Source organism: Leptodactylus fuscus, chromosome 9 (assembly GCF_031893055.1).
Source record: "Leptodactylus fuscus isolate aLepFus1 chromosome 9, aLepFus1.hap2, whole genome shotgun sequence".
In the NCBI taxonomy this organism is placed as follows: domain Eukaryota; kingdom Metazoa; phylum Chordata; class Amphibia; order Anura; family Leptodactylidae; genus Leptodactylus; species Leptodactylus fuscus.
The window spans coordinates 9,703,250-9,720,133 of NC_134273.1; the positions used below are offsets into that span (position 1 = coordinate 9,703,250).

Genomic DNA, 16,884 nt, shown 5'->3' on the forward strand with positions numbered 1-16,884 from the left:
ATATATGTGATGCAGTATATATGTGATCCCGTGTATATGTGATCCCGTATATATGTGATCCAGTATATATGTGATCCAGTATATATGTGATCCAGTATATATATGATCCTGTATATATGTGATCCAGTATATATGTGATCCAGTATATATGTGATCCCGTATATATGTGATCCCGTATATTTGTGATCCCGTATATATGTGATCCAGTATATATGTGATCCAGTATATATGTGATCCCGTATATATGTGATCCAGTATATATGTGATCCCGTATATATGTGATGCAGTATATATGTGATCCCGTATATTTGTGATCCCGTATATTTGTGATCCAGTATATATGTGATCCCGTATATATGTGATCCCGTATATATGTGATCCAGTATATATGTGATCCCATATATATGTGATCCCGTATATATGTGATCCCGTATATATGTGATCCAGTATATATGTGATCCAGTATATATGTGATCCTGTATATATGTGATCCAGTATATATGTGATCCCGTATATATGTGATCCCGTATATATGTGATCCAGTATATATGTGATCCCGTATATATGTGATCCAGTATATATGTGATCCCGTATATATGTGATCCCGTATATATGTGATCCAGTATATATGTGATCCCGTATATATGTGAATCTGTATATATGTGATCCAGTATATATGTGATCCTGTATATATGTGGTCAGGTCAAGAAGCATACAACATTTGAGCTACAAATACCTTGACCACCCATCGCAGTGCAGGAAATAGTTGCACATAGACTGTAATATAATAGAATATTTGGCACCTGATTCCACATTCTGTTCTATTAATTATATTATGTTCCCTTTTCTTCATCCAGGTATACAAGAATTTCCAGATAATATCAAATGCTGTAAATGTTTAACAATAGTAGAGGCCAGCGTGAACCCTATATCAAAGTAAGTGACCCCCAATCTATGGAGAGTAACAAAATGAGGACTATACTGAATAACTAATAATGTCACATTACAGGGATAATACACACAGTGATGTCACAGTACAGGGATAATACACACAGTGATGTCACAGTACAGGGATAATACACACAGTGATGTCACAGTACAGGGATAATACACACAGTGATGTCACAGTACAGGATAATACACACAGTGATGTCAAAGTACAGGGATAATACACACAGTGATGTCACAGTACAGGGATAATACACACAGTGATGTCACAGTACAGAGATAATACACACAGTGATGTCACAGTACAGAGATAATACACACAGTGATGTCACAGTACAGAGATAATACACACAGTGATGTCACAGTACAGGATAATACACACAGTGATGTCACAGTACAGGATAATACACACAGTGATGTCACAGTACAGAGATAATACACACAGTGATGTCACAGTACAGGATAATACACACAGTGATGTCACAGTACAGAGATAATACACACAGTGATGTCACAGTACAGGGATAATACACACAGTGATGTCACAGTACAGGATAATACACACAGTGATGTCACAGTACAGAGATAATACACACAATGATGTCACAGTACAGAGATAACACACACAGTGATGTCACAGTACAGAGATAATACACACAGTGATGTCACACTACAGAGATAATACACACAGTGATGTCACAGTACAGGGATAATACACACAGTGATGTCACAGTACAGGATAATACACACAGTGATGTCACAGTACAGGATAATACACACAGTGATGTCACAGTACAGGATAATACACACAGTGATGTCACAGTACAGGATAATACACACAGTGATGTCACAGTACAGGATAATACACAGTGATGTCACAGTACAGGATAATACACACAGTGATGTCACAGTACAGAGATAATACACACAGTGATGTAACAGTACAGGGATAATACACACAGTGATGTCACAGTACAGAGATAATACACACAGTGATGTCACAGTACAGAGATAATACACACAGTGATGTCACAGTACAGGATAATACACACAGTGATGTCACAGTACAGAGATAATACACAGTGATGTCACAGTACAGAGATAATACACACAGTGATGTCACAGTACAGAGATAATACACACAGTGATGTCACAGTACAGGATAATACACACAGTGATGTCACAGTACAGGATAATACACACAGTGATGTCACAGTACAGGGATAATACACACAGTGATGTCACAGTACAGGATAATACACACAGTGATGTCACAGTACAGGGATAATACACACAGTGATGTCACAGTACAGAGATAATACACACAGTGATGTCACAGTACAGAGATAATACACACAGTGATGTCACAGTACAGGATAATACACAAAGTGATGTCACAGTACAGGGATAATACACACAGTGATGTCACAGTACAGAGATAATACACACAGTGATGTCACAGTACAGGATAATACACAAAGTGATGTCACAGTACAGGGATAATACACACAGTGATGTCACAGTACAGAGATAATACACACAGTGATGTCACAGTACAGAGATAATACACACAGTGATGTCACAGTACAGAGATAATACACACAGTGATGTCACAGTACAGGATAATACACACAGTGATGTCACAGTACAGAGATAATACACACAATGATGTCACAGTACAGAGATAATACACACAGTGATGTCACAGTACAGGGATAATACACACAGTGATGTCACAGTACAGAGATAATACACACAGTGATGTCACACTACAGAGATAATACACACAGTGATGTCACAGTACAGGGATAATACACACAGTGATGTCACAATAGAGGATAATACACACAGTGATGTCACAGTACAGGATAATACACACAGTGATGTCACAGTACAGGGATAATACACACAGTGATGTCACAGTACAGAGATAATACACACAGTGATGTCACAGTACAGAGATAATACACACAGTGATGTCACAGTACAGAGATAATACACACAGTGATGTCACAGTACAGAGATAATACACACAGTGATGTCACAGTACAGAGATAATACACACAGTGATGTCACAGTACAGAGATAATACACACAGTGATGTCACAGTAAAGAGATAATACACACAGTGATGTCACAGTACAGGATAATACACAAAGTGATGTCACAGTACAGGGATAATACACACAGTGATGTCACAGTACAGGATAATACACACAGTGATGTCACAGTACAGAGATAATACACACAGTGATGTCAAAGTACAGAGATAATACACACAGTGATGTCACAGTACAGGGATAATACACACAGTGATGTCACCGTACAGAGATAATACACACAGTGATGTCACAATAGAGGATAATACACACAGTGATGTCACAGTACAGGATAATACACACAGTGATGTCACAGTACAGGATAATACACACAGTGATGTCACAGTACAGGGATAATACACACAGTGATGTCACAGTACAGAGATAATACACACAGTGATGTCACAGTACAGAGATAATACACACAGTGATGTCACAGTACAGGATAATACACACAGTGATGTCACAGTACAGGGATAATACACACAGTGATGTCACAGTACAGGATAATACACACAGTGATGTCACAGTACAGGGATAATACACAGTGATGTCACAGTACAGAGATAATACACACAGTGATGTCACAGTACAGAGATAATACACACAGTGATGTCACAGTACAGGATAATACACACAGTGATGTCACAGTACAGGGATAATACACACAGTGATGTCACAGTACAGGATAATACACACAGTGATGTCACAGTACAGGGATAATACACACAGTGATGTCACAGTACAGGATAATACACACAGTGATGTCACAGTACAGAGATAATACACACAGTGATGTCACAGTACAGAGATAATACACACAGTGATGTCACAGTACAGAGATAATACACACAGTGATGTCACAGTACAGGATAATACACACAGTGATGTCACAGTACAGGGATAATACACACAGTGATGTCACAGTACAGAGATAATACACACAGTGATGTCACAGTACAGGATAATACACACAGTGATGTCACAGTACAGGGATAATACACACAGTGATGTCACAGTACAGAGATAATACACACAGTGATGTCACAGTACAGGATAATACACACAGTGATGTCACAGTACAGAGATAATACACACAGTGATGTCACAGTACAGAGATAATACACACAGTGATGTCACAGTACAGGGATAATACACACAGTGATGTCACGGTACAGGATAATACACACAGTGATGTCACAGTACAGGATAATACACACAGTGATGTCACAGTACAGGATAATACACACAGTGATGTCACAGTACAGAGATAATACACACAGTGATGTCACAGTACAGGATAATACACACAGTGATGTCACAGTACAGGATAATACACACAGTGATTTCACAGTACAGGGATAATACACACAGTGATGTCACAGTACAGGATAATACACACAGTGATGTCACAGTACAGGATAATACACACAGTGATGTCACAGTACAGGGATAATACACAAAGTGATGTCACAGTACAGGATAATACACACAGTGATGTCACAGTACAGGGATAATACACACAGTGATGTCACAGTACAGAGATAATACACACAGTGATGTCACAGTACAGGATAATACACACAGTGATGTCACAGTACAGGATAATACACACAGTGATGTCACAGTACAGGATAATACACACAGTGATGAGCTGTAGGGTAAGTTTCCATGTACCCCGGGATGTGACAGTACTGATGGTGGATATGTGATATTACAGATACTTCTCACTTCTTTCCTCTTCTCAGGCTACCGGATGGCTTTACGCAGCTTCTTAATTTATCTCAGCTGTACCTTAATGATGCCTTTCTTGAGTATCTTCCAGCCAATTTTGGAAGGTGAGCTGACTCTAACCCTTGGGATGATATCACAGAGAAGTGTATGTTCTAGTTCTGTTTTTCTATCCACTTTCCATCTTTATGTACATACAGTGTGATAAATAATACCGTAATACCCTACATGATGTAACTTTCAATAAAAAAGTGATTTTTGTATTACCTATTATGGTATCATTTATATATATACTAGCATCTGCCCGTGACTTCGTCTGCGGGTTGGTGTTGGCGCAGAGCCACTTATATTTAGCCAATTGCTATTGTGGATGATCCGCCTGCTCCCGCGTCTCAGCTCTGCTACATCGCAGCATATGCGCAGCATACTCAGCTGTATGTACATCTCTGCATATGGAGAGCGTACTCAGCTGTGCTACAGCGCTGCCTAAGCTCTGCTACATCTGGCCATTTTGATTATAGGGGTGTTCTTATGTCAGAGTGGGAGCAGCTTCTGTGTAACAAAGGGCTGAATGGATGTTGCTGAAATGTGTCAACGTTTGATCAGCCTGCTCCTGGAGAGACTATAGAGTTGTGCTACAGTGCTGCATAAGCTCTGCTACATCGGGCAATTGTTTTTACAGGGATTTTGTTATATGACTGTCTGAGCAGCTTCTGTGTTACAAAGGGCTGAATGGATGTTGCTGAAATGTGCCAAAGTTCTCCCCCCCAGAGGCAGAACAACACATTCCCCGTCGTACTCACTGAAACTCTACACCCGATATACTCCTCTTGCCCACACACAGCCTGCATGTTCTGTATTCTCCTAATCTTCCATGAGACTTCATTTTCATCAGCTTTCACACTGTGCAGCTTCATCCTATATAGCTCCACCCACAAAATAGTGTGTAGCTCCGCCCACTGCCTAGCATGATCCTATCCTAGAATGGCTCAAGGACCTGTGATGATGTCATCACAGGTCCTTTAGTGTTGTGTGAACCTAAATTCCTTCACTGTGGTCGTGTAGTGATGTCATTTACTGAGATAAAAAGTAGCCTATGTTTTAATCGGGGTTCCTATCTATGTATGTGGCAAATTTCATGCAAGTCCGTTCAGCCGTTTTTGTATGATCGAGGAACAAACATCCAAACTCACAAACTTTCACATTTATAATATTAGTAGGAATTAGTAGGATAGTATTAGTTACTCCTGAGACATCTATCTATCTATCTATCTATCTATCTATCTATCTATCTCCTATCTATCTATCTATCTATCTATCTCCTATCTATCTATCTATCTATCTATCTATCTATCTATCTCCTATCTATCTATCTATCTATCTATCTCCTATCTATCTATCTATCTATCTATCTCCTATCTATCTATCTATCTATCTATCTATCTATCTATCTCCTATCTATCTATCTATCTATCTATCTCCTATCTATCTATCTATCTATCTATCTATCTATCTTTCTATCTTTCTATCTATCTATCTCCTATCTATCCATCCATCTATCTATCTATCTATCTATCTCCTATCTATCTATCTATCTATCTATCTATCTATCTATCTATCTCCTATCTATCTATCTATCTATCTATCTATCTATCTCCTATCTATCTATCTATCTATCTATCTATCTATCTATCTCCTATCTATCTATCTATCTATCTATCTATCTCCTATCTATCTATCTATCTATCTATCTATCTATCTATCTATCTCCTATCTATCTATTTATCTATCTTATAGCCATATATTTATTACTATTAAGTATTTGCAGTTTGGTAATAATTAGGAGCTGTTCACACTGTAAGGAATGTTGGATATTTCTGTGACACATTCTCTATATTTACATGTCTTTTATAATATGTAATTAAGTAAAGATTTATGAGTCACGATGCGGGCAGACTCGGCGCACTATCCCCTTTTGGGAAGCCGTGATATTTTTATCTTGTGATTTATATCATGTCGCTTCCATTTTATCATCAAGAATCTGACATTTAATTTTCGTCATGTAACAATGCTGCAACCATCATGGGCCACATTGCACTTATCCATCTCCTATCTATCTATCTATCTATCTATCTATCTATCTATCTATCTATCTATCTCCTATCTATCTATCTATCTATCTATCTATCTATCTATCTATCTATCTATCTCCTATCTATCTATCTATCTATCTATCTATCTCCTATCTATCTATCTATCTATCTATCTATCTATGTATCTATCTCCTATCTATCTATCTATCTGTCTATCTATCTATGTATCTATCTCCTATCTATCTTTCTATCTATCTATCTATCTATCTATCTATCTATCTATCTATCTCCTATCTATCTATCTATCTATCTATCTCCTATCTATCTATCTATCTATCTCCTATCTATCTATCTATCTATCTATCTATCTATCTATCTATCTATCTATGTATCTATCTCCTATCTATCTATCTATCTATCTCCTATCTATCTATCTCCTATCTATCTATCTATCTATCTATCTATCTCCTATCTATCTATCTATCTATCTATCTATCTATCTATCTCCTATCTATCTATCTATCTATCTATCTATCTATCTATCTCCTATCTATCTATCTATCTATCTATCTTCTATCTATCTATCTATCTATCTATCTATCTATCTATCATCTATCTATCTATCTATCTATCTATCTATCTATCTATCTCCTATCTATCTATCTATCTATCTATCTCCTATCTATCTATCTATCTATCTATCTTCTATCTATCTATCTATCTATCTATCTATCTATCTATCTATCATCTATCTATCTATCTATCTATCTATCTTCTATCTATCTATCTATCTATCTATCTATCTATCATCTATCTATCTATCTATCTATCTATCTTCTATCTATCTATCTATCTATCATCTATCTATCTATCTATCTATCTATCTTCTATCTATCTATCTATCTATCTATCTATCTATCATCTATCTATCTATCTATCTATCTATCTATCTTCTATCTATCTATCTATCTATCTATCATCTATCTATCTATCTATCTATCTATCTATCTTCTATCTATCTATCTATCTATCTATCTATCTATCTATCTATCTATCATCTATCTATCTATCTATCTATCTATCTATCTTCTATCTATCTATCTATCTATCTATCTATCTATCTATCATCTATCTATCATCTATCTATCTATCTATCTATCTTTCTATCTATCTATCTATCTATCTATCTATCTATCTTCTATCTATCTATCTATCTATCTATCTATCTATCTATCTATCTTTCTATCTTTCTATCTTTCTATCTATGCATATTTCACTCTGCTTTCTCTTTCACAGGCTAAGCAAATTGCGGATATTGGAGCTAAGAGAAAATCATTTGAAAACGTTACCAAAGTAAGTCGATGTGAAACACATATTTCCTAATTTACTAATTCACCCCGGGGGTCCATAGACGACCATCCTGGGCACCATTACACACTCCAAACTGGTTTTCACCCAAAATCCTCAGATCTGCTTGGACCCGGATCCCTTACTGGTTTCTATGGTAGAAATCAGTGGGACAACATCATTACCTGTCACCGAGCAGATCTGTACTGGGCCATACATCATATATATCGGAGCAGGAGGATGTGGCGGTGACGGCTGATCACACAGGATGACAGAGACCTGCTGATGTCACCCAGCCATAGAAAAACCATTGCCAGTGCAGGCGCTCATCAGATATCAGCAGATATTATTAAATGGAAGGCCAGGAGAACCCCCCGGGGTCAGACTCCATTATATCTGGTGGGAATTCTTAGGTAACGCTTAATCTGCTCTTCAGAGGATCGTCCCTTTAAGCAGCCCTGCAGTAACTGAGCAACTAGTAGCGAGGATTTGTAGGACTCGCAGTGTTTGGTGACCTTGCAGGCGACCCCCTTATACATCATCTTGGGTGATAGACACGTTGTAGCCCAAAGTATCTAATCAATTTCCCATTTCTGTTTCAGGATATTCTATTTACAGTCTGACCCACAAGAAGATTAATTAGATTAAGAAGCTTCTCCGCCCGACGCTGCCTCTCTTGTTTTATTAGACTCATTTATCAGAGCACAATTGGGAAGATTAGAAAGTTTGGAGGGGGCGATCTATACACAATAGTAGTACAGAGAGCGGCAGACTCAGGACTTATATATATATTATATTATATTCTTGTACACAGGAACAGTATTATAGTAGTTATATTCTTGTACATAGGAGCAGTATTATAGTAGTTATATTCTTGTACATAGGAGGTAGTATTATAGTAGATATATTCTTGTACATAGGAGCAGTATTATAGTAGTTATATTCTTGTACATAGGAGCAGTATTATAGTAGTTATATTCTTGTACATAGGAGCAGTATTATAGTAGTTATATTCTTGTACATAGGAGTAGTATTATAGTAGTTATATTCTTGTACATAGGAGTAGTATTATAGTAGCTATATTCTTGTACATAGGAGGTAGTATTATAGTAGTTATATTCTTGTACATAGGAGGTAGTATTATAGTAGTTATATTCTTGTACATAGGGGGCAGTATTATAGTAGTTATATTCTTGTACATAGGAGTAGTATTATAGTAGTTATATTCTTGTACATAGGAGCAGTATTATAGTAGTTATATTCTTGTACATAGGGGGCAGTATTATAGTAGTTATATTCTTGTACATAGGGGCAGTATTATAGTAGTTATATTCTTGTACATAGGAGCAGTATTATAGTAGTTATATTCTTGTACATAGGAGTAGTATTATAGTAGTTATATTCTTGTACATAGGAGGTAGTATTATAGTAGTTATATTCTTGTACATAGGAGTAGTATTATAGTAGTTATATTCTTGTAGATCGGGGCAGTATTATAGTATAGTATTATAGTTGCAGTTTAGACTAGTTTAGATCTGATGCAGATCTTATAATTATTTATAGAAAATAGAATTAAAGAATTCAGCATTAGAAAAATATAACCAGATTAGCAAAATTACAGATTTCCTTTCTGGTTTACATTACAATAATAGAAGATTCTGTGACACTTTCCCTTTCATGGTAAATTAGAAAGCTGTTGCATTTATAATAAAGGTGAAGTTTAGGAAAATGTCATTCTCAGCGTTCAGCCAATAATTCAACTTTGCAGTAAATCTTGTTGCTATGGAAACTTTCCACTCGGAATCCTAAATCTTTCGATGTGTCACGTCGACAAAGGCAATCCAAATATCACAGCTTGGAGCCGGCGTTACCTGTACTCCGAGATGGAAATATTCCATATGTGGTCTGTATAGAGCTGTACATTAGTCACCTGGTACAATACCGGTGGGCAGGATCACACCAATCCCCTTCTCTTAGACCACTACTCTGTATAAATCATTGGATTGTCCTCCAGCTGTGAGTATTGTTATTTGGTCTCTTAGATCTGTATCTGGAAAATCTGATTGACATTCAATATGGCTGCTCTAGAATCAATCCATGCCATGAAGCTTTTGGGCCCCAATGCAAATTCTCTAATGGGCCGGCCCTACCTTAGATTTAGAATAGAAGCCGGTGTTGATACATTTCTTCCTTTTACTTCTCTCTAAGATTCCGTAGGTTAGTCCTAGATCTCGGACACAGTCCTGTTGTCTTGGGTGGTGTGTAGGAGTCACCATGGGAGGATTATTTGGTGTAAGGATTATTAAGGGAGCATTATATTGAGTGTGGGGTCCTAAGGGGGAATCAGATCGGGTTGGAGTCACTTAGGGACATTATATGGTGTTGGGCCATTATAATATGTGGGGTCACTAAAAGGGAGCAGCAGATCTGCAGTTTTAACTCCTAAGTAGAGTCCTGAAATTTGATTAGTTGCTACAAAAAACTTTTGGATGAACCAGATTTCAAAAATTTCCTCCAAACTCTTTCTCATGAAAGGGAACGGAACATTTTGTACCCGTATCAGCCAATCAGAGCCTAGATTTCTATTACGACACTACATGGTTAATATGACACCTGGACTCTGATTGGCCGATGTGAAAGTTCTATTCTAAGATGCTTTTGATATGCGAAGCCCAATATTATATTTGTTTTTCCCTTGTGGCTTTTATTCCGTTACATTGTTTATAGATGAATAAATTATATGTTTAATTTCCTTTCCATAAAATATTTTCATCAACCCAAGAAAATGGACATGGAAATATGCCGAGATCTGATAGGACATTAACATTATGAGAGGACTTGATGGGGCCATAAAATAAAGTGAAAAAGCTGAGTTTATAAGGGTCGATATTGAGAGGCAAGACAATAAAGATAAATAAAGGAATTTAAGAGCCGGGGTAAAATACTGACAAAGCTCCTCTGATCGTTCACCAATTAGGGTTTTATGAATGTTATAAAAATGGAAAACACCTTCTAAAAGTCAAACGCTTTATTATATTCCAAAAACTGAGCTCAGGTAGTGAACAAACACATCAGCAAGGAAAGGGTTATCTGTCATTCTGGAGATAAGGCTATGCCTGAAAGACCGGTGGTGACTAAAGCTCTAAGGTAATACTACCTCCTATGTACAAGAATATAACTACTATAATACTACTCCTATATACAAGAATATAACTACTATAATACTACTCCTATGTACAAGAATATAACTACTATAATACTACTCCTATGTACAAGAATATAACTACTATAATACTGCCCCTATGTACAAGAATATAACTACTATAATACTGCTCCTATGTACAAGAATATAACTACTATAATACTGCTCCTATGTACAAGAATATAACTACTATAATACTACCCCCTATGTACAAGAATATAACTACTATAATACTGCTCCTATGTACAAGAATATAACTACTATAATACTACACCTATGTACAAGAATATAACTACTATAATACTACCCCCTATGTACAAGAATATAACTACTATAATACTACTCCTATGTACAAGAATATAACTACTATAATACTACCTCCTATGTACAAGAATATAACTACTATAATACTACTCCTATGTACAAGAAAATAACTACTATAATACTACTCCTATGTACAAGAAAATAACTACTATAATACTACCCCCTATGTACAAGAATATAACTACTATAATACTACCCCCTATGTACAAGAATATAACTACTATAATACTACCCCCTATGTACAAGAATATAACTACTATAATACTACTTCTATGTACAAGAATATAACTACTATAATACTACCTCCTATGTACAAGAATATAACTACTATAATACTACTCCTATGTACAAGAAAATAACTACTATAATACTACTCCTATGTACAAGAATATAACTACTATAATACTACTCCTATGTACAAGAAAATAACTACTATAATACTACCCCCTATGTACAAGAATATAACTACTATAATACTACCTCCTATGTACAAGAATATAACTACTATAATACTGCTCCTATGTACAAGAATATAACTACTATAATACTACCCCCTATGTACAAGAATATAACTACTATAATACTACCTCCTATGTACATGAATATAACTACTATAATACTGCTCCTATGTACAAGAATATAACTACTATAATACTGCTCCTATGTACAAGAATATAACTACTATAATACTACTCCTATGTACAAGAATATAACTACTATAATACTGCCTCCTATGTACAAGAATATAACTACTATAATACTACCTCCTATGTACATGAATATAACTACTATAATACTACTCCTATGTACAAGAATATAACTACTATAATACTACTCCTATGTACAAGAATATAACTACTATAATACTACCTCCTATGTACATGAATATAACTACTATAATACTACTCCTATGTACAAGAATATAACTACTATAATACTGCTTCTATATACAAGAATATAACTACTATAATACTACTCCTATGTACATGAATATAACTACTATAATACTGCCCCCTATGTACATGAATATAACTACTATAATACTGCTCCTATGTACAAGAATATAACTACTATAATACTACTCCTATGTACAAGAATATAACTACTATAATACTACTCCTATGTACAAGAATATAACTACTATAATACTTCTCCCATGTACAAGAATATAACTACTATAATACTACCTCCTATGTACATGAATATAGTTACTATAATACTGCCCAATAAATTTTATCGAAATTCTTCTACATTTTGTAACTTTTCTATTGTTGTATTTATAACAATTCTTAAACCCTTTCTTCCTATAACAAATCCTTCCTGTTCTTAAAGTTCACAAAGTTTATTGTTAGAATCTTCTTCTAATCTGGAGTTCTGCTGAATATTTGCTTGCTGGTTCTGTCACATCATCTCACTGTGTTAAAAGTATGTCCTGACCTTTTATACTCATCCACTCGCAGTTACTACCGCACAAAGTCACTGCTGCAGTCAGGCAGACGCTTCTGTGAAGGCTTGAACCTGTAACAGTCTTTGATGATGGATCAGTTTGATCTATTTCATGTACACTTTCTATAGAATCGGCCTGCTGAGGCCAAAACACAAGATGAGCATCGGATGTATTATTGACTAGAGCTCAACCTATATAGGGAAAATCTGATCATTGTGCACCTATAACAGTGACCGGTCAGTGTGAATAGTGGTCATGTTAGACCCTGATGTATTGGATGATTTATAAAATAAAGAAGGCTGATTTCTTCTAGAAATAGTGTCATAACTATCTATAGATAAATATAAAATAGATATGTATGAATGAGATAGATAGATAGATAGATAGATAGATAGATAGATAGGAGATAGATAGATAGATAGATAGATAGATAGATAGATAGATAGATAGATAGATAGATAGGAGATAGATAGATAGATAGATAGATAGATAGATAGATAGGAGATAGATAGATAGATAGATAGATAGATAGATAGATAGGAGATAGATAGATAAATAGATAGATAGATGATAGATAGATAGATAGATAGATAGATAGGAGATAGATAGATAGATAGATAGATAGATAGGAGATAGATAGATAGATAGATAGATAGATAGATAGATAGATAGTTCTACTCTCCTTACATTCCATATATACTTAGTGTACTTGAACCTTATGTTTTCTAAGTTGTTTCTCAGAATCTTCCACTGTAACAAAGTTTCTTCCCCCGATTCTCTTTTATATCTCAGGTCAATGAGCAAGCTGACCCAACTGGAGAGACTTGACCTGGGCAATAATGAGTTCAGTGAGCTGGTAAGAGGACAAGTGGTTTTCTTGTTCTGGAAACATTATTGGACTTATTGTAATGTGCCTGGGGATGGTAGAGGGGCCGTTACATCTGACGTAGCCCAAGTGCGGATGTTTAGTTTTCTAAAGGAGAAAATGGGACTTACCAATAGAAAGCTCCAACATCTACTGACACTGAGGAAAGCAATAGCACTTCAATAATACGTCCTAAATCACTCAGGACTTATCTTAGTCAAAGCTGATATTTATATACCGTATCAGTGGCGTAACTAGGAGTGGCGGGGCCCCGTGGCAAACTTTTACCCCCAGAAGATGGAAGTTTCCCCTGCCTGGTGTCACTATGTAAGTGCTCGGAGACAGCAGGGGCCCGGACAGCAAGCGGCCCCTGATTGGGTGGAGCAGCAAAGGCAGCAATTGCTGACTTTACTACTGTTAAAAGATGGACCGTGGAGGAGGCAGCTCCATCCTCAGGCAGCCCCCGGCACTGCAGTAAATAGGGCCCGTTACATCCTGGAGTTACACCAGCAATGGCCTATTTAAAAAAAAAAATCCCGGGCCCTGTGGCAGCCGCCTCCGCTGCTACTACGGTAGTTACGCCCCTGATACATTTTATATATATATAGTGTATAGCGTGCAGTTTAGTAGGATGCATAGTGTGCAGTATAGTCTGGTGTATCATGTGTGGTATAATGTGTACAGTGTACAGTATAGTTAGGAGTACAGTGTGCGGTATAGTAGGGTGTACAGTGTGCAGTATAGTGGGGAGTACAGTGTGCGGTATAGTGGGGAGTACAGTGTGCGGTATAGTGGGGAGTACAGTGTGCGGTATAGTGGGGAGTACAGTGTGCGGTATAGTGGGGAGTACAGTGTGGGGTATAGTGGGGTTCATTGTGTGGGGTATAGTGGGGAGTACAGTGTGCGGTATAGTGGGGAGTACAGTGTGCGGTATAGTGGGGAGTACAGTGTGCGGTATAGTGGGGTTCATTGTGTGGGGTATAGTGGGGAGTACAGTGTGCGGTATAGTGGGGAGTACAGTGTGCGGTATAGTGGGGTTCATTGTGTGGGGTATTGCTGCTTTATCTGTGTGTATCAGGGCTTCTTGTATAAGACATGTAATATCTCTGATTTATCATCTCTTGCAGCCCGAGGGCCTGGAGCTAATACAGAATTTGAAGGAGTTGTGGATAGATAACAATTCTCTTCAGACACTGCCGGGGGTAATCACTTTATACTGTGCTCACATGGTTTGGGGTGATGGGTACGTGCTCTTAGGATACATAGGGCAAGGTCTGTACTCTCTGCGGCTGACACTCATGTCTTCAGCTGACTCTCTAATGGGCCGCGGATTCACTTTTTGACCTCATTTCCTCATTGTGAAAGGTAAATGGCGCTGAATGAAGTGTAAGGGAGCGGTCACATTAGAGAGCGTCCGCTGCTTTATATCAGCTCCACCCAGAGGACACAGACTTGTCTCACCCAGAAATAAAAGGGTCCCAAATTACACCCTACAAATCATGGTATAATATCTACCGTAATGGTGCTATTTATATCTACATACCTCATATCTATCTATCTATCTATCTATCTATCTATCTATCTCCTATCTATCTATCTCCTATCTATCTATCTATCTATCTATCTATCTATCTCCTATCTATCTATCTATCTATCTATCTATCTCCTATCTATCTATCTATCTATCTATCTATCTATCTATCTATCTCCTATCTATCTATCTATCTATCTATCTATCTATCTCCTATCTATCTATCTATCTATCTATCTATCTATCTATCTATCTATATATCTATTATCTATCTATCTCCTATCTATCTATCTATCTATCTATCTATCTATCTCCTATTTATCTATCTATATATCTATCTATATATCTATTATCTATCTCCTATCTATCTATCTCCTATCTATCTATCTCCTATCTATCTATCTATCTATCTATCTCCTATCTATCTATCTATCTCCTATCTATCTATCTATCTATCTATCTCCTATCTATCTATCTATCTATCTATCTATCTATCTCCTATCTATCTATCTATCTATCTATCTATCTATCTCCTATCTATCTATCTATCTATCTATCTATCTATCTATCTATCTATCTATCTATCTCCTATTTATCTATCTATATATCTATCTATATATCTATTATCTATCTCCTATCTATCTATCTCCTATCTATCTATCTCCTATCTATCTATCTATCTATCTATCTATCTATCTATCTATCTCCTATCTATCTATCTCCTATCTATCTATCTATCTATCTATCTATCTATCTACCTATCTCCTATCTATCTCCTATCTATCTATCTATCTATCTATCTATCTATCTCCTATCTATCTATCTCCTATCTATCTATCTATCTATCTATCTATCTATCTATCTATCTATCTATCTATCTACCTATCTCCTATCTATCTCCTATCTATCTATCTATCTATCTATCTATCTATCTATCTATCTATCTTTCTATCTATCTCCTATCTATCTATCTATCTATCTATCTATCTATCTATCTCCTATCTATCTATTATCTATCTATCTATCTATCTATCTATCTATCTCCTATCTATCTATCTATCTCCTATCTATCTATCTATCTATCTATCTATCTATCTATCTATCTCCTATCTATCTATCTATCTATCTATCTATCTATCTATCTATCTCCTATCTATCTATTATCTATCTATCTATCTATCTATCTATCTATCTCCTATCTATCTATTATCTATCTATCTATCTATCTATCTATCTATCTCCTATCTATCTATCTATCTATCTATCTATCTATTATCTATCTATCTATCTATCTATC

General features: G+C 36.2%; 1 protein-coding gene across 1 annotated transcript in view; it reads left to right on the forward strand.

The window, feature by feature from the left end:
- The window catches only part of LRRC7 (leucine rich repeat containing 7), a 195,687-nt gene that overhangs the window by 114,221 nt on the left and 64,582 nt on the right, over positions 1 to 16,884 (forward strand). Inside the window, exons 5-9 of the mRNA XM_075287244.1 lie at positions 858 to 936; positions 4,796 to 4,885; positions 8,168 to 8,224; positions 13,984 to 14,047; positions 15,184 to 15,258. Coding sequence (XP_075143345.1) covers positions 858 to 936; positions 4,796 to 4,885; positions 8,168 to 8,224; positions 13,984 to 14,047; positions 15,184 to 15,258 — 365 coding nt within the window. The remainder of the gene's footprint in view (positions 1 to 857; positions 937 to 4,795; positions 4,886 to 8,167; positions 8,225 to 13,983; positions 14,048 to 15,183; positions 15,259 to 16,884) is intronic.